Source organism: Neopelma chrysocephalum, unplaced genomic scaffold, assembly GCF_003984885.1.
Source record: "Neopelma chrysocephalum unplaced genomic scaffold, ASM398488v2 Primary Assembly neopelma1_25, whole genome shotgun sequence".
NCBI lineage: Eukaryota > Metazoa > Chordata > Aves > Passeriformes > Pipridae > Neopelma > Neopelma chrysocephalum.
Window position 1 is genome coordinate 23,578,443 of NW_020897694.1, and position 19,623 is coordinate 23,598,065.

Here is a 19,623-nt window from a genome sequence, read left to right on the forward strand (position 1 = left end):
TTTCAGTCTTCACAACCTACAGCCAGATTTTTACCCTCTTTTTTCCTTTCTTTTTATTTTTTGGTTTGGGGTTTCTGGTTGTGGCTTTTTTTTTGTTTGTTTGTTTTGCCTTTTTTTTTTTTTGGCGTGGGGCAAGTGCTTTGCTTTTGGCTTTTGGAGAAGGAGCCGGGGGGGGACAAGGCTACCGCTCTCCTGCCCCCGCCGTGCGCGCATGTGTGCGTGTGCGCGCCCATCTCCTCCCCACCTCGCAAAAGTTTGCCTGGGCGGCCGGGGGGCTCCCTGGCCGCCGCCCCCGCAGCCGGGGGGCGCGGCGGAGGCGCGGCGGGGCGCTGGAGGCGGCGGCGCGGGAGTTGCGCGCCGCTCGGGAGTTGCGCGCCGCGCCATGCCGGCGGCGCGGGGGGCTGCGCGACGCTGCGCCCTGCCGGGGCCGCTGCTGCCGGGGCCGCCGCCGCCGCTGCTGCTGATGGTGCTGCTGATGCTGCCGGCCGCGGGGGCCGAGGGCAAGGCGCGGAGCTGCGGCGAGGTGCGGCAGGCGTACAGCGCCAAGGGCTTCAGCCTGGCCAGCGTGCCCTACCAGGAGATCGCAGGTAAGGAAGGGGCCGCGGCTGCGGGGCGCGGGCGGGGGCTGCGGACCGGGGACGGCGCTGTCGCCGCCGCCGCCGCCGAGCTGCGCGCACCCCCGCGGGAGCACGGCCGGCGGTCGCGGGGGAGTGTGCGCGGTGCGGAGCGGCTCTGCCGGCCCGGGCGGCACCCGGGGGCTTCCCGGCGGAGCGTGTGCGTGTGTAAATAATGGTTAAATAAACACAGAAACTAAAGGGGAGGGGGGTAAAAAAAAAAAAAAAGAAAAAAAAAAGGAGGGAGAGCGAGGGGGACGCGGGCAAGCTCAGCCGCGGTTCTGTTCGCCGGCAGAAACTTCTTGAGAGTTGCAGCCGGGCGGCGAGAGGCAGCAGGCGGGTCCGCAGTGGCGGCTGCCTCCGCTGCCGCCCTGTGCGGGCGAATAACTTTGCCCTCTGCCCCCGGACACAGGGAGTGCGCGAGGCTGAGGAGGAGGAGAGTGAGGAAGGCAGTCCTGCTCCCCTCCCGCACCCCGCTGCGGCCCGGACCGGGCGGGTCGCCCCTTGGAGGCGCCGCCAGGCGCCTCCGCCGCAGCCCCGATCGAGCAGAGGCACCGGCTGCCGGGGAGAGGCACCCACACACATCCATACACACCCTCTCCGCCGCCCCGGAGCTCGGGCAGCCTGTTACATGGCTCTTCCGTCTGCTGAAATATGCCTACAACAGGTTATATCTCAATCCGCCTACCAAGGTGTTGGGGATGTTTTTTGTTGTAATTTTATTTCCCTGCTTTTCCCTACAACCTTATCACAAAAATACGTCCGTGGCCGATAATCCTTTAGCAATCGGAGAGCAGCACAAAAAAAGAGAGAAATTATATGTGAAGACATGAGCTGGGGCTTCTTAAATAGGACTGCTTGAGCCCTCAAGAAAGGTTTATGCTTTGCCACTGGCACTTTGCTGTTAGGTCCTGCTATTTGTAGAGTGAATTAGATGCTCCTTGGTTTGCTCGCTTCCTTTTCGAAGTTGGAAGCAGTAGATTTATATTCCTTGAGGTGAAATAACACCACAGTTATTCACTGTGCAGTATTTAGCACTTTACATGAGGAATGATAAATGTGGAAAATCTCAGGACAGCGAGGCTGTAGTTCACAAAGATACGGGGAAGGTTGTTCCGTGTTGCCAATGCAGAACAGACCAGATCTCTGCTCAGCCACATTGGGACCCACTGATGTGCTTTAGGACATGGCAGGAGAGTAAAGGGCCTGCGGGTATAACTATTCCACAGGCACCTTCATTCCTCAGGCTTACCAATTCTCTGATCTTTCTGTGCTTTTTCCTTTAATTTATTTTCAGGTTACTCATCAGTTATTTGAAATCATGAAATCTCTCCTGTGAGCCACAGATCCTTTGAATATGCAGTCATGCTTTCCCTTTGCTAGCTATTACACCAGTTCCTTTGAAACAGGGTGGAAGGATATGTTCTCTCCTAGTAAAAAAGGAAATCCAGTAAATTTCTATTAACTTTGGTTAAACACTTGTTGCTTTCAGCTCACAGAGAAGTTTTATTGTCTCATATATTTTCTGAATGTACCATGCAAAGTTGACATGCAATTTTTAAGTAAGCCCAGCATTTGCACATTTCTGTTGACATGTATCAATATACATGACTCAGAATAATTAAATGTTTAGCAGTAGTTCAATCCAAAATTACTCAATGGTTTCCTGCTAAGTTTTGTAAGTAATATCTACTTTTATGATTAAGAAGTACATGATTTACAGAGGTATGAGTTATTTTTTCTGAGCTTCCTATTGAAGTTGTTTGTTTTCTTTGTGGTTTATCTGCCTTGTTACTAATTGATGTATCAACTTTTGAGCAGTTCTGTTTGTAGCTGTTCAAGTTACTCAGTTGTTGGAAGACTAGGATTGCTTTAAGGTGTGTTTCGGAGTCTGCTCTTCTTGTACGTTTCTGAGAGGTTGTGTAATAACTGTTCATGCAGCATGGGCTCTTGTTAATGTGAAAGCTATGTGTTTGCGACCTGGTGCAATGTCGGAAATTTACTTAAAGCAATCAATGTACAAGTTTCAGATTCTTTTTTCTTTTTTTTTTTCCCATTCTGTCTTTTTCTACCTTACTGTCGTGGTTAAGGAAGCAATTTGTTACTGTTACAAAAGAAGTGTAGTCTGTCAAAGGCCTCATGTTTCAAAGGAGTTCAGAGAACTTTAATTAGAGTGATATTTCTGAAAAAACGTTTTCAAAAGATTTTGCCTTAATGCCTTGATAATATAATGACAAATAGTAGTGCACAGCGTGGTTTGTGTGTTTGATTTAACATTAGTCAAATGTTTTCAGTTGGCATTTATAGCTAGGACTATTGAAATGAATAAACTGAAGATGTAGTATGTACATACTGATGCAAAGTGTGTATGTACTGACGTAAAGAGCTGAAGAATCTGTTTAAGTTAGAAAGGCTATGGACACAGAGGTATCTCTCTGTGAATGGAGGTGCAAGAGAAGACTTGTTAGACAACTTCTGTGACATTATTTATACTGTCACTTTTGAATAGAGAATGTAGAAGTTACAGATTAAAAAAGCTGTCAGTTTTTGCATCCTAAGGCAAGGTTTTCCTCCAGTATTTTGTTGCACATGAAATACACTGAAGTTGGTAGTAATGTCACTACACTTGTTCGCGGTACTTTTATAACAATGCTGAATTATTCAATGTAATTATATAGAACTTATTTTTAATCAACCTGCTGTGTCTGACATCTTGTCTGATCACCAAGTTCTGGTGCTGTGACTTGCGTTAGAGTACAGCATATAAAGTTGCTTTCCAACATAGATTGTCAGAGTAAGTCCTTAATAAAGGACTTTGCCTGGGAATGGAGGGAGGAAGAAAATTTGAAGTATACATATTATGCTGCTGTGGGCTTGATTCTGTGCATCAGTCACATGCAGGGTTGGTAGTAGGAGCTTGCAGTGTAAGCTTGGCTGTCCTTGTAAAATCTGCCCTCTCTGAGAGCTGCTGTGGAGTATCCTGCATGAGAAGAAGAGTTCTACTGTGAGACTGAGGCTGCTGTGACCCAGCATTCATGAGCATTAGTGGAGCTCCTGAGGACTTTGCAGGAAATGTTTTGCTGTAGGAAAATCTGTGATTTGAAAGTCAACACAACAGAGAAGAATCGTAGCACATATCTGTTAGCAATAGTTGTTTAACTCCAACCATGATTTCAGTAACTTACATCATTTTAGAGGAAGCCATGAAAATGAAACATCGAAGTTAAAGTTGGAGTGTGCCCTTGTCTAAAAGTTTTCTGAATGAAAGTGAATTTCTGACTGTTTAAAGTAATGTATGTGTCTGTTTTTGCCTTTCTACTTTCAGTTGTTCTAGAGATTATGAAAGGTGAAGGGTGTGGGGGTTTAGTGTGTTGTGGTTTTGTTTGGGGTTTATTTTTTGTTGGTTTTGTTTGTTTTGTTTGGGGATTTTTTACTATATACTGAATAATAGTTTATTTAGAGAAAGACTAGAAGTGTTCTGGTAAAGCGGCCAACTGTAAAGATGTTGAATTCTAAATGCTGTGTAAGAAGTATGTGGGCTTTGTTCTCCTGCGCAGATGATGAACGAGGTGAGATTCTGGCAACACAGAGACACCGTAGTCAAAGTAACTGAAATGAAAGCAGAAGCAAACCCTTCATTTTGAAGGTCAGGAGTCACTTGAAATTGTGCTTTGATGAATGGGCTTCATACTGGCATAATATAGAGGTGTTGATGAAAGGGAGCTAGCGAACATATCACAGTTGCTTGTAATTCTAAAGTGGTAATAATTACAATGATAGTAATAATAATAATAATAATAGTAATACCTCAATAGTCACTCATGCAATTGAGGTATTAGTCCATGTCCAAGATAATCCTTCTGAATGTTTTACTTTCCTTTAAGTAGCTCTAAAATGCAATGAATAGCGGAAAATACTCCTGACAGAGTCTGTATCCAAGCACTTGTTCATTAATACCTTCTTTTACTGTTTCTCTACTACTACCACTGAGAACTGTGTGAAAAAATGCCTGTACTCCAGGAGGCAGATAAGGATTCATAGGCACCTTGTATGGTTGCCTCAGCAGTGTTAAAAAAAAATAGCCTTACTAAAATCAATACTATATTCACTGCAGCTTGTGAAATCCATGTTGGTCCGTTAGAGTTTAATTCACTCCTGATCTCCATGATGGCAATGAAGATGGACATGGAATTTCATGTAAACTTTGTACTTTTTTTTTGGTTTAGCGCTGTTGTAGTTGTATCCTCCAAATTGTGTGTGACCGCCTCTCACCTCTGTTTGCAATTTCAGTAACTGCAGCATCACCTCCCCTTACAGCCTCCCTTATTTTCCTATTGTGGGTGCATGGTGCATGCTAATAAATTGGTGTATGCATTTAGCTAGGAGGATGTGTAAGCTTTTCTAAGACCTGGATTTACTGTTACTTCTGTACATATTTACTGGTTGGTATGTGACTGATGCCATTAAAAGGAATACAACTTATGTATGCACATCTAAACCTAAAGGTACTGTTTGTAAGATCAGAGCCTTTAAGAAGAAATAGCATGTTTTTAATGCTTATAAATAATTCATTTTTGAATGAGAATTTTAAATCTTGGCATCTGGAGTTTCCCAATGTGACTTTATACTTGAGTATCTTGGAAAGAGGGACTTTAAAGTAGAAAAGGCAATGCTTTAATAATTAGTGTAATGATTAATTTCAGTATATTATCTCTAATAATTTTTTTTTTCTGTTGTCAGTCTGATTTATAATCAAAAAGCATACCTAAAGCTATAGTATTTTCTACACTCCTAAGTGCTAATGTGTTAAACTGTTCTAATACTGTATTAGTACTTATTTCATCGTATGCTGTTGTGAAATACTCCTGAGATTAGGTGGTGTTCAGACACCAGCGAGGTCAAGCACTATGTTAAAAGCTCAGGCTATTCTTTTTATATTACTGCAATAAAGAATACATTAATTTCATTTATATTACCACTTGGCTCTCATAAAAGGTCAGTTTCAGCTGAATGTACAATTACTTGCAAATGACAAATCTTATAACAAGTGATCAACAATAAAAGCTTTTCTGGGTAATTTGTCTTTAAAACTACCACCTGCCATTTCTTTTGAATGACTTGAGCATCTTGCAGTATCACTTGGAGATCTCTGTCTTATTCCCCACTATATGTGTAAGAAAACTATGCATACTAATCTTCGATTCTGCTTAGTAAAGTAAAAATGCATAATTACATTAAAATTTCTAGTTGAAATAACAGGCTTGGTACTTAAAACTCCATTATCGTATCAAAGTATCAGCACTCCCATTACTAACAAAATGAAATTACTTTTCCAGTGAACTATGACTGTATGCCCCCCTTTCGTACCTGGTTAATGGGTGCCATCTCCCTGGGAAGAGAACCCTCATTCTGTGGTTTGACTGTTCATGCTACCAGGCGTAATTATTTTAGCAGCTTAAATATGTGCAAAAGAATTAACACTTCTCCACAAATTCCTAAGAACAGCATATAAAGGTTGGTGTTTAAAGGCAGAATAGTTATTACGCTAAACAGAGAGAATACATTACAAGATGCAAAAGGAATTTAAAATGTGTTGCAGATGGCAGGAAAACATATGCCTGGTAAAATTCTTAGCACTTTATTCCTCTGTATGTAAAAAAAGGCCTAAAACCTACTGAAACTAAGGTTTGCTTTCTGCACTACTTATGGCTCTAGAGCTCCTGCATTCATCCAAAAAATAAGCTTCCCTAATAAGGACATTTTTAGCTCTTGTTATAGGAGGCTGTCACAAAGACCACCAGCTCTCTCTGACACGCTTCTTTTGGCTAACATGACCTTTTCCTTCCAGCAAAGTGAAATAGTGGCACTTTATTCTGTTGAGCGATAGTGGAATACAGAAGACACAGCATTTGGAGGCAGGTGCTGCCAAAGAGGCACTGGAAGAGGTTCCCTCTGACTGCACAGGTGACAGCAATTTGGGTCCTACTGTGATGCCTGCCCAGCAGAGCCAGACTCCATGGGCAAAATCAGGGATTATGAATAATGCTACGAGGGCTCCTGCCCCCACCCCAGCCATTGTGAAACCCGAGTGCCCATGCAGAGGCTCCGCAGCACAGCCCCAGCCCTGGGATGGAGACCTGCTGGCCACCTGTTCTGGCCCTGATTTTCAGGGATGGGGACAGGAGCCGCTTTCAGTCCATCAAAAAAAAGCAGCCAGGGCTGATACTCCTAATGCAAACAGCAAATTGCTCTCCAGCTCGTCTCGCCTGTGAGGTCTGTCACCTTGTGCTTCTAATGGCCTTTTAACTGTGTCTCCAGCTGAGCAGCAGATGTAAAGGGTACCGAGCATCCTAAGCTGTTTTGTTTTTTTTTTTTCTCCTGAAAGAAGCATTTCTACAGATGCTTTACTAACAGTGGAACCTTGGACCTGCTCGCTGACCTGTTGGGTTTAAAATAGCAGGGCAAATCTCCCAAAACAAGCAAAAGTCTTGACTACTTTTAACAGGTGCTGTGTAGGGCTATGGCATTAAATTAGGGATGCTTACAGAATGACACATCATATCTCTATGTGTGTACGTGTGTGCATGTGGAGGTAAAGTCATAGCTTCCACCTGCAGTGGCTTCAAAGTCACATTTAAGAACTGAAAGAGCTAGAGAAGTTGCACATTACCAGAAGAGGTGTTTGTAAACCAGACTGAAACTTTGTTTTATGGGCCTGAACAACATGTGTGCAAACACATGAATGCAAACATATGCATAATAAAAAACTACACAGGGCTCAGTTCATGTATGTCAGAAAGATCAAAGGCTAAGTCAGCCATGCTAATCCTAGTGTTTGAGAAGTCCAAGTAGTTCAAACCTACTGCTTGACTAAGCAAGAGGTCATATAACCTGCCCTGTAAGTTAAAAGCTAGACTTCTCTGTTAGCAGAAACAGTTTCTTTGTCAGTCTCTGCAGCTCTTACCATGTCTATAATGGTAGCAATGCACTTCTCTGATATTTTTAGCCATGCCCCTCTGCTTGTGTGTTTAGTTTTTAACATACTAGAGACTGTGGGAATACTGTTCTGGCATTTGTATGAGTTTGACTTGGAGAGAAGTCAATGCATGGGATGAGGCTTTCAGACATCTGGGTATCAGATTGTAATATATATGTAGGTATAGTGTGAGGATGTATGTGGATACTGCTGTGGTTGGAGAACTATGGACGTATGTGGAAGTACTCCAGATCTGGCAAAATAGCCTGTGAATGCCTCAGTAAGGTTCTCGTACAATATGTCTGTGGATGGCTTTTGAGGTATGATATCCCTTATAACCTTGGAATTTGTCTTTGAGAGCAGTAATTAATACAGGAAACTAAAATGGCTTCCTTAACCAGCATTAGTGTTTTAAGAAGTGAAGCATAACATTGGGGAACAGATATTTATGTACAGTTATCCTCCCAAAAGTACAGCAGTGGTGACTGATGGTCACATGACCAGGGAGGTTTACATTTCATGTAAGTTCTTTCCAGTTCAGGATTCAGTTTCCTGTCTTCAGGAAATGTTTTTGAGCTGCTCTTGTCTAAATTTTTTTTCGTGATGTCGGTCATTAGAGAGTGTCCAAAGGAGGGCAACAAAAATGGTGAAGTGCCTTGAGGGGAAGCCATATGAGGAGTGGCTGAGATCACTTGATCTGTTCAGCCTGGAGAAGAGGAGGTTGAGGGGAGACCTCATTGTTGTCTACAAGTTCCTTGTGAGGAGAGGAGGAGGGGCAGGCACTGATCTCTTGTCTGTGGTGACCTGTGACAGGACCCAAGGGAATGGCCTAAAGTTAGGTCAGGGAAGGTTTAGGTTGCATATTAGAAAAAGGTTCTTCATCCAGAGGGTCGCTGAGCACTGAAACAGGCTCCACAGAAAAGTAGTCACTCTCAGACACCTGGTGTGACTCCTGGAGATGGTCCTCTGCATGGCTAAGAGTTGGACTCGATGATCCTTGTGGGTCCCTTCCAAATCAGCGTATTCTGTGATTCTGTGATTTTGTGATTCTGTGAAGTAGCAGGGGTTACATTTGGATAAAGTGTTGGTATTTGTGATTGCATCATTTGGATCTGGAACAACCATTTCTCTTGCCCAGTAAGCAGATGCCACATTGATCTATGTTTTGATTTTGGATAGTCTTGTGAAGGTAGCAATGTGTGGCTTTGGAGTCCAGATACGCAGCTCTGTATATAGGTAGTGAGTCTAGGAAAACCTGACTCAGAGAACCAAGGGCACAGTATAGGGTAAGATGAATTGTGGGAAACGGGACTGTTACTGGAAGCTGAATGAAACATGAGTGGATGTGTTTCTTTCTCTCATTGCTTGCATCACTTTGCATTCATTGTGTTAGTAACTAAGACCTTTCATGCAGTTAAAGCCCCGGGAGAAGGGGAAAGGACTGGAAAAGTGCTTTCATGCAAAGATTTTGATGAATAGGATGCAAAGAAGTAGGAATGGAGCAGAGATGCTACTTTTTTTGTGTGTGTTTTTGTTGTTGTTGTTGTTTTTGGTTTTGTGTTTTTTTAATCCCCTACTCAGTCTTGGTCTGTGAAGTAGATTTATCCTTTTTCACACCATCTAAGTTGTTAGACATCTCATCTCAAACAGATGACAACCTGACTGACCAAGCTCCAAAATGGGGAAAAGCTTTAATCAAGATGTATTTGTGTTTCTATTGTTGAACTATTCCTTCAGAGCTTGTTGCTCTGCTAAGTGGGCAGTTCTCAATAATTAAAGCTCAGTGTCTAATATGTAATTGTCTCATTGCAGAGACAACGGTACGGCTTTTGCATGGTTTTGTCTCTCATCATAATTTTATGTAACTGTGCTCCAGAAAATGAGTGAGCAGTCTCACAGTTTCTTTAACCCTAAAAAAAGTTTTAACAGGCTTGGGTCCAGACTACTGAAGTTGAAGTATGGTTTTGTTTACATCCCACCCCACTGTATGGGAGTTGTCTGTCAGCAAAGTTGTTCGTAGTTCCCTCCTCTGACTGCTTCCCTTGCATCGGGTCTAGCACTGTCTGACATGCTGACCTCGACAAGCAAACTGATCTGATAGCTAACCCACCAAAAAAGATCTTGAAATTACTTAAGAGGGTATGTGGGAACGTGTGCCTGAAGTCATGAAGAGAACACGGGCCTCACAATCCGATGGTGTTTTTCATGTCAATGTCATATGATTATCCTGAAACTACCAGAGGAAGACTGTCCATCTTTTGTCATGTGGCAGTGAAACACAGTGTGGGAGAACTGAAGTGCTCTTAAAGGTAGAGTTGAAAAGAAACTATCAGCAGCTGAGCCTTCTTGGCTATTATCCCCACTTCTGTGCTTGGCTTTCTGGCTGCTTCACCAAAATTTTACAAGACATACTAGCAAAGTCATCTGTTTTCTGAAGCTGAAGGAGCTGAACACTCGCCTGGGATGAGGGTACTGGAGGCATTTCACCACTTTAGGGAAACTCTGTTACCGTATCAGTGTGTGATAGTATGGTCAGTTTACTGGGTGTCCTCTGATTTTATGGCATGTTGAAATTTGGGGTTTAGGAGGCAAATGGGTGGGATTATTAGACATCAGGCTTACATACTGCTATTTATTGCTGTTTTCATGTTTCAGATCTTTTCTACACTTGAGGGTGCCCATTCCCAGCTATATGCACCTTTGACATTACAATTGTGTTAACCGTAGTGCTGAAATATAAATTGTTAAAAGCAGCGGCAGAATGCTTCATTGCATGTCCTAAGTATCCAATTGTCAGCCAGCAGACTTCAGAAGCTGTTGCACAATTTCTAAATATCGTCTAAGTATCCTCCTTGTTAAATAAGTGCTTGTCCTTAAGACGTTTAAACAATGCAGTGGCAAATCAAAGGCAGGGGCTGATGAACACCCGGTGTCCAGTGTCTAAACCTGATCTGTTTTCCATCTTTTCTCTTAAACCAATGTAATGTTTCAAAGAGAAAGGAGCTGTAAATACAAACAGTGACTGCATCTTCTTTAGTTACACAGAATTGATTCACAACATAAACACATAATAAAAATATTTATTTCTCTTATATTAGCTTTTGGCTTTATAACATATAAGATAATACTGCATACGAGCAATTTAGGTTCCTTGCATGAGAATAGCTATATATCATTTCATCTGTCAGCATTATCTCTGTTGTAAAGGACTATGGAAAATATCTCTTGAGCAGTTTTTCACTCAGGCCATATTCTCTTTAACCAGTTAGAGTTATTGCAAGTTACAGTATTCTTATCTGGTCCAAACTTTGCATAGCATACATGTATTTGAATCTGTTTCAAAAATGTAAAAGAAGAAGCCAAAGTTGACCCACAGTGAAACCTTCCTTAATAAAATAGTTTTTATTTTATGAAGTAGTCTATCCTTGACTAGCAGTCCTGTTGCAAAAATAAAACAAGGAAGACAGATAATACAAATCAAAATTGCAAAATAAGTTCTTTTGACTCTACAGAAGTTTAGTTGTTTCTGAGCAGAAAATCAAAATCTAGTTTAAAAATGAAGGTATTTAAAGAATGGCGCAGGGGACATTTATTTATTGAATTGGTGACAAGCCAGGAACAATAGTCTTTGACCACTGCTGTTCCAAGAGATAGTCTGTTGTGCTGACTGTGTGCTGGCAATGAGTGCTGTTAATTGAATACCTGGAACATAACTAAAATGCATTGATTAAATACAAACACCTGTTTTTGCCATGTAGCATGGCTGATGAAGTGGAAAGACTCCCAGAAAGGACTTCCTGAAATTGAATGCTGAAACAGTGTTCTTGTTCTTAAAGCTGATCTTCAGAAGTCCTGCACTGTTTTTTGAATAAGAAGTCCAAAGCCTTTTTCTTCTGTAACTACTGAGACAGCCAGTATTTCTTCATGAGACTTACACAATTGTAGTACCATAGTTTTGTACTCACTGTTTAAACCTTTTCCTATTACATAAACATTAAATGTAATACAAATAAATATGCTGCTTAATTTTTTAATTGTCCTTTTAAAAAAATACCAGCTTCATGTCCTGGTGAGATTCAACAGTAATTGGTGGATTGTTTGTAGATACGTCTTTGTTATTAATAATTTAAGTTTTGAGTTTTCTTTTTAAAGCAGCTCCAGCTGGACACTGTAAATCATTGTCTAGAGCACAATCTTTTCTCAGTACAGAAACTAGCCAAACCACAAACTCTTTCCACTTCATATACTGAAATCTGGTTGCTGGCAAATACTTAAACACATAAATACAGATCATTGCTGAAGTAAAGCTTTTCTAAATCTGATGAATGGATTTAAATGGCTCTTTTCTTGTGATTTGCCCAACAGTCTAATGGTATCTCTTCAACTGAGAAGAATGCACAGAAGTATTATGTCCAAAGTGTGTGGACATATATGTGTACATTCATATACTCATGTACTCAAACAACCCCTTACATTCAGAAAATCTGCTGAGATTGTATCATACACCAGACACTTTTTTCCAAGGTCATTATAACACTGTAGATAACTTGTGGATTACAAGTGAGGTCCAATTGTCTTTTTAATAGTTGCATAGTTTTCCTGACATTGTTAGTATTTTCTTCTTTGGTATTTTAGAGTAATTTCCATTTTCTGGTGACAGGATGTTCGCTGCCATTACCTCCATGCCTAATGAACCTCAGGCTAAATCTGGTTTTGACCTAAGGGGAAATGCTACGGAAGTTCCCTGTCCTTTTTAGCTGAAAGAACAGCAAAAATCAAACTCAAGATGAAGCAAATTCTATAGTTAAGAACAGATTGACCAGATTCTAGTCTGTAATGCTGAACAAATCTGATATTGGTCCATAAGCGTCACTTGGGTTAAAGAATCATGTGTATTACTTTGCTATTGATTCATATACTTTTAGGCTATTTTTTATAGTCCTATCACTATCATTACACTTATTGTACAGCACAGACAATAAACCTTGCTAGAAAGACTAATGGCATTGGCATATTAGAGTCATCATCATTTTAATGGCTGATACCTAGGTGCTCCTCTTTTTGTTCCATTCTGTGTCTTGCCTGATGTTCAAAGGCGATCAACCTGTTGCATGCAGTGACTGTTGAGATGAGTCATGTGGAAAGGATGGACGTAGCAGAATAAAACTACTCAAAATGGAATTTACAGTTTCTATACCTTTGTGTTAATCCAACATAAAGATACAGAGGTACAATTTTAATTAGTTTAAATGGGTGAATATGAGATGACCTATTTAAAATTTTCAACAACGAGCATTTTGGGAAGATGAAAGTAACAGCTAGGAGCCACATTTTTTGATTAATACATATTTGTATTTTTGACACTCTAATATGAACGGCAAATTTGTAAACATGACTAATATTTGTCTCATTTTAATTTCACCCTGCTAATCATGTGGACCCTTTTGAAAGAAAGGAACTTACTAAGTTGTGTTAGATAGATTGGGAACACAGTATTCAAACAAATGTTTGTGGAAAAAGTGTCTTGATCAGTTTAGTTTTAAAAGTGAGCTGCAGGCATGCTTTTCAACAGTGAGAAGTTAATTTGCAAAGGCAAGCTAAAGAATATATTCTGAAAATTTTCTCAGTTCCTTACTTGGGACTCCTCTTTTCTAAATCATTCTTTTCCATTCTGTCCAGAATATTTCATGTTTATGCTACACAGACGCATACATCCCCATTTCAAGAAAAGAAAAAAAACCCAGATAGTTCATTTTTTAACATTACTCGTCATTGGTCATTGCTGAAATACTTATTGCTTCCACAAAGAGTTAGGCCATCGCTCTTTTTACTGATACAGTCCCTTATTTTTAGGCAGCTTCCTGCCTTGCAGGATAAAGTTTTCATATAGATGCTTAAGGCTACAGGATACAATGCATGAGGGAAGTTGATCAGAACAACTGAGTAATCAGCCAGTGAATGTTATCTAGGAGAGAAATCTTGTGTGTGATGCTGATGAGTGAGAGTGTTGAGTGTGCACTCCTCACCTTTTGAGAGAACATCTTCAAGACCCTTTTAGGAGGGGTGTATGTGATCTTTCATTTTGAAGTGATTCTACTGTGCATAAAGAGTATCATGTAATAACAAGAAATAACAGGAAAGTGGAGAGGGACTTTTTACAAGGGCATGTAGTGATAGGACAAGGGGGAATGGGTTTAAGCTGAAAGAGGGTAGGTTTAGACTAGGTATTAGGAAGAAATTCTTTGCTGTGAGGGTGGTGAGGCACTGAAAAAGGTTGCCCAGAAAAGTTGTGTGTTCCATCCCAGGAAGTGTTCATGACCAGGCTGGATACGAGTTTTAACAACCTAGTCTAGTGGAAGGTGTCCCTGACCATGGCAGAGGGCTTGAAACTAGATGATCTTCAAGGTTCCTTCCAACCCAAATAATTCCATGATTCTATGATTCTGTGTTCACTAAGCCAAAGAGGGTGTTTGGTTTTAAGCCTGTTTTGTAGCACATCAGAGGACACTGTTTTGAAAGAGTTGAAACATTCTCGACAGTTCAACAAACACATAAATATTTTTATGAAAGATAGCTACTGGAAAACGCATGGAAAGCAGCATCCTGGATCTGCAACCCCTCTGTGAGGTGAGGACAGGCTCCACTCAGCTAGATGGCTTCTTCACTCAGTTTCTGTCCAAGAAATAGTTATTGCCTCAAAGCAAAAGTATTCTAGTAGAAAAGGTTGAGAGCAGGTTGTCAAAATTGCTTTTCTTTAGCAAAGAGAACCCTATCTATAGTAAATCTATTTAAACATAGCGTGGCTTTGAAGTAGGCTGGCATTGCTACTTGATCTTGTAGCTTCTCTTAATAAAAGACTAAATCAACTTAAAAATTGGTCAGCCTAGAAGGGGTGGTTTTTTGCGTTATTTTTTCCCTCCTGAGGAATATTCAAACAATTCCCATTTTTTCATGTGCTTATAATTTTATTTAAATTATTAGTAATAAAATGCTAGATTACAAGCAGTCAGCAATGATCTAAAAGATGTTTGACAAATGCTTTGATTTATGGCATAATTTTACATGGGATTTGATGAGAAACTCATTGCTTGGGCCATTATATTCTAAGTTAGATGAAGCACAACGAATTATGAGTTTCTGTGACCTTATGATTTGTCAGTAGTGGTAGCAGGACATTTTTCTTTAAGTTCTCTAAGGGAGCAAACCACAGTGAAAATTAACATCTACACCTTGAAGCATGAGGTTCTGCAGGGGCTGGTTTGGATTAACTCAGTTACTGGCATAGGTGGCTACTGACCCCTCTGGCTTATGGATTCTCAGGTAACCCAGTCCTTTTTGATATATTGGGTTTGGGTTTGGGGCAGGATCCTTAAGAAGTGTTGCCAGTTTGGCATGAGAGCCTATGCAGAATTATTTTCTGTTTTCTGCAAGAGTGTGTCTTTCGTGGAAAAAAGGTGTAGTGCACATGATTAGTGTTAAAGGTGAGTTTTGAGTAGGCTGTAGTTCCAAAAAAGGGTCGATTATTCCTCAAACGCGCATGAAACAGAAAGCATTCTTGGAGGATGGTCTTATTTTCCTGTTAGTGGGAGCAGGTTGTGGAGCAGAATGGTTCTTCATAGACCCCTGCCAAAGGATTTAACATTTTGCATTCTATAAATATTTTTTTAAAAGAATAATACTATTTTAAGAGTAATACTGTAAAAGCAAACAAAAATATTCCATGGAGAGTCAGCAGCAGAAATCTTAGTGTTCTCTGCTGAAGATGAAGCTATTCTCCTAAGGTGTTCCACTAAGGTTAAGGCAGAAGAGAGAGGTCTTGAACATCCCGTGGGTTCTGTCTGTTTCCACTAAAAGTTTTATTTGCTTTCTGAGCCTAGATACAAACTCAGCACTGGGAATATCAGCAGCTTTAAAATTTTCTCCTGGGCTAATTGTTTGACTTTAGAAGCACCTTAGAAGGTTGCAAAGGTATTGCTGGCCAACAGGCACAAAGTAATTTGATATAAAACTGAGCTCTAGGTTGCTGTTGGAAACCACCGGGATAATGAGTCAGTTTTAGAAAAAAACAGGTTCATTATTTTTTAATTGGGCTTCTTTTCAAGAAATCCAAGGGCTGCTCATCAAAATGCAAGAGGTGTTTCCAATATCATAAAGTTTAAGGAAATGAAGTTCTGATGGATTCCATATATCTAAGGTAATGAATCTATCGATTGTACATTGCTGACCCTCACAAGTTCTCCTACCTCTTCAAATGTCTTCTCAGGTGAAAAACAACATAAACATCAATTTAAGCAGTATATAAATATGAACTGAAGTAAGTACTTAAAATGATACTTTAACAAGACCAAAAACATTTTGGCAAGATTATTTCAGGAACACTTAAAAAAAACAAGAACGGCTTTTCTATGTGATTAACACCATTATGTTCTCATCCATTCATGACATTATATTAATTCAGGATATTATATTCATTCAGGACTTATACAACAATTTTCTGAGGAGCTGTATAACAACAAAAATAAATGGAATAAAAGTCAGAGAAATAATAATACATGTTATATTAAGAGAAAGTGGGATGCAGAGTGGGTTGGGATGATTGGGACATATCTACACTCAGCTTGCTGCAGAACTGTGATGTAGGCAAATGTAGGAACTAAAGGAGCATTTCTCATGCAGTTACATAGATATATCCGTGACAGAGGTGGTAAATATTTGGTGGAATGCTGATGAGTGGATTTACAAGGCTTTCTGAAATTGGTTTTTTGCTTTCACTTGCATTATGAATTCTCTCCTTGTTATCATCAATCCCAAAAATAAAACCAGGATCAAAACACCCTTATAAAGAATTTTGTAGTCATCTGATAGGGCCTTAATACTGAAGTCAAAAGTGAGCGTGACACTTCTAGCACAAATCTTACTGTGTGTTCCTGAGTGACTAACAGCTGCATCAGTCCAGTGTGATGCCTTTCTGAAAGCCCCTCCCTCCCCCCCCCTTTAGTATCTTCCCTTTTTCTTCCTTGGGTCCTTCCTTAAACATCCTACAAGTTTCCAACATCTCCACAGTCCCTTTAGCACATCTCAAAAAATTTGATGCAGTCTCAAAATGCTTTTCCCTCTGCACCCATCCCATCAGCAGTTCCTTACCTCTGTACACAATTACTCTGTTTCTTGTGGACAGCATGCTGGGGAGAGAGTTTCTTTCTTTGACTTATTTTTTGTTTTATATCAGACACAACAATCTCATCAAGAAATGATTCTCCTTGGGCAGTCAGGAGTAGCTGACTCAGTGTCCTCTGGTTTTCACTGACTATGTTACTAGAAGTCCTCCACCTTTATTGTTTCTGTAGTCCTAGCCAGGAGTTAGTATTTAATTTTTGTTGCCTTTATTATAAAGATAACCTGACAGTAAATAACTAGCACTCCATGTCACTTGCTTTTCTAGTTGCTCGATGTTTTACTAATGGTTTGTTGGGTTTTTTTTTGGTGTGTATCCTGCCCCTGCTTCTGCCTCTCTCCCTCTCCTTCCCTCCTGTTTTAAAACTGCCTTAATATTTTGCTTCTGCAACTCCAAACTGTAGTTTTATCTACCAGTTACTCAAAAGAAGATATCATTTAGTGTGATCTTCTTACATTCATGATTTAGCCTCCCTTCAATGCACTTTCTGTCAGGCTCTTTTTGGAGCACTTTCTTACCTTGTCAGGCACAATCTCCATTTTATCTATATCTCAGAAAATCATATGAGGTCTATCATTGCAGCTTTTCTGGACTGGTGGATACAGTACTGATTTTCACCAAAGTCTGTCAAGACTGTTGGATTTTAGAAGGGACAGGACTTCTTTCTTTGCCCAGAATTTAATTTCCCAAACTATTGAGTTTGGAAGATTATTTTCTCAAAAGTTAAACCATATATAAGAAACTTTCTGGCCTTGGGGATATGGAGAGGAGTCCAGTCAGTTCAGAAGGAGCAAACCATTGGGAGCGAAAGCATGAGGCACACAAGTTTGCTTCTGCAGAGCTACGTAAAAAGAGAGGAACACAGGCCGAATCTAGCAATATCTGCTGGAACAAAAGAAGCAATAACTAAAGTAATATTTTGTAATTTTAGTATATGTGTTACTACAGCAATTTTTCTTTAACTTGGACAGTGCCAGAATCTTGTTTACAAACTCTGATTTTACGACTCATCTGTAATTAGTTCATGTATTTTATTCTTAGACTATGACACAAACACAGTGAAATTCCCGTCCTTTTTAGAAAGGTGTATGACAGCCATTAGCTGTCCCTTCATGTTCCTGCCGCAGCAGAGGTCCCGGGAGTTTTCTGCTAAAATTCGCAAATACCCACAAGAACTGCAGAGGCAGCCTTCGTGAGCCAGAAGGGACATCTCTGTGAGGCCTACGGGTAGGAGATGACAACAGCTCCACAGTGGCACCTTTACTGCATTGTGAGGTGAGTTATTGTAGAATCATGGAATGATTTGTGTTGGAAGGGACCTCAAAGATCACCTACTTCCAGGCTCCCTGTCATGTGCTGAGACACCTTCCACTGGACTAGGTTGCTCAAATTGCATCCAACCTGGCCTTCAATATCCACAGCTTCTCAGGGCAACCCGTTCCAATGCCTCACTACCCTCACAGTAAAGAATTTCTTCCTAATATCTAATATGATCCTACCCTCTTTCAGTTTAAAGCCATTGTCCCTTGTCCTATCACTACATGCTCTTGTAAAAAGTCTCCCTCCAGCTTTTTTGTAGGCCCTCTTTAGGTATGGGAATGCTTGTGTAAGGTTTCCCCGAAGCCTCCTCTTATCCAGGCTGAACAACCCCAAACCTCTCAGCCTGTATTCATAGGAGAGGTGTTCCAGCCCTTTGATCATCTTCATGGCCCTCCTCTGGACTTGCCCCAGCACATCCATGTCCTTCTTATAAGTCACAACTGTAATGAGCTTCTCTGGCATCTCAAGTCTGTGTGTGTCTGTACTCCAGGAACGAGTGCCCTACAGCTCACTTGCAAATGCTGTGGTGTAGCCCAGGTAGGTATGGATGCCCCACCTGACCTGACTTACATTGAGTAACACCACCTCTTGCCTTATAAGGTACTTTGATGCTGTGTGGAGAATAATGCTGTGTAGAATAGGATGTTAGGATCGCTCTGAATTTGGGTAGGACATGACTTCAAATAAAGATGTTAGAAATGAGAGGTTTATTTCTTTTTCCACCCTCACACTTGAAGGAGGGAGAAATATTAATAGCAAACAGCAGTACAGATATATTTTTACTTCTCAATCATCAGCACTTTGGGAAGAATACAGACAAAACAAGAAAAAAGTGGCAGCAAGACAGAAGTGGCAGGATGTGCTGAAAAGCACTGCCTTTGCTATTCTGTTATATTCAGAAAAGTCAAAATCTGCTTCAGAATACAGGAATGAAAAATGACAGTCTGCTAGACTGAAGCCTGACAAAATTGCAGTGAAAGTAAGCTAGCTCCAAGCAAAACACTGCTCATCTACCATTTACCATGATGTTGACTCTTAAGATAAAAAATATGATACTGTATTTGAAGAGTGAAAAATTAAATTTTTTCATTAGCATGACAGTTTTTAATGCCATTATTTCATAATTACTCTGCCAAGTTTGGAGTAGAGACGTTTAGCATTGCCAGTAGCTTTTTCATCCTGTTGAATAGTACTGAAAAGTGATCAGCATAATAAAATCCAAATATAAAATTAATACGAAATTGCCAGAACTTTGGCTTTTGTTTTGTTTTGTTTTAAACAGATGCATGGGTTTTTAAAAAAAAGCCTTTTTTTAAAAAAAAGTACACATTCCCTCTTTTTATTACCAAAAGGAAAAAGTGGAGTTTTTGACCCACAGGAGGCAGTTTCAGAATAATGTATGGAATAAGCTGTTGCTATCTAAAAGTGGCGAATACCAGAGGCAAATGCAACTTCAGTCTAAATCAGGACTGTGCAAGCACCTAGTGTGTGGCACCACAGGGCTAACTGATCTGTTTACTGCTCCTTTAATCTCCTTT

At 40.6% G+C, this 19,623-nt stretch overlaps 1 protein-coding gene across 1 annotated transcript in view; it reads left to right on the plus strand.

Annotated features, from left to right (window-relative positions):
* Positions 1-211: 211 nt before the first annotated feature.
* Positions 212-19,623, plus strand: part of GPC6 (glypican 6) — a 768,245-nt gene continuing 748,833 nt past the window's right edge. Inside the window, exon 1 of the mRNA XM_027674626.1 lies at positions 212-587. Within this exon, the coding sequence (XP_027530427.1) occupies positions 212-587 (376 nt within the window). The remainder of the gene's footprint in view (positions 588-19,623) is intronic.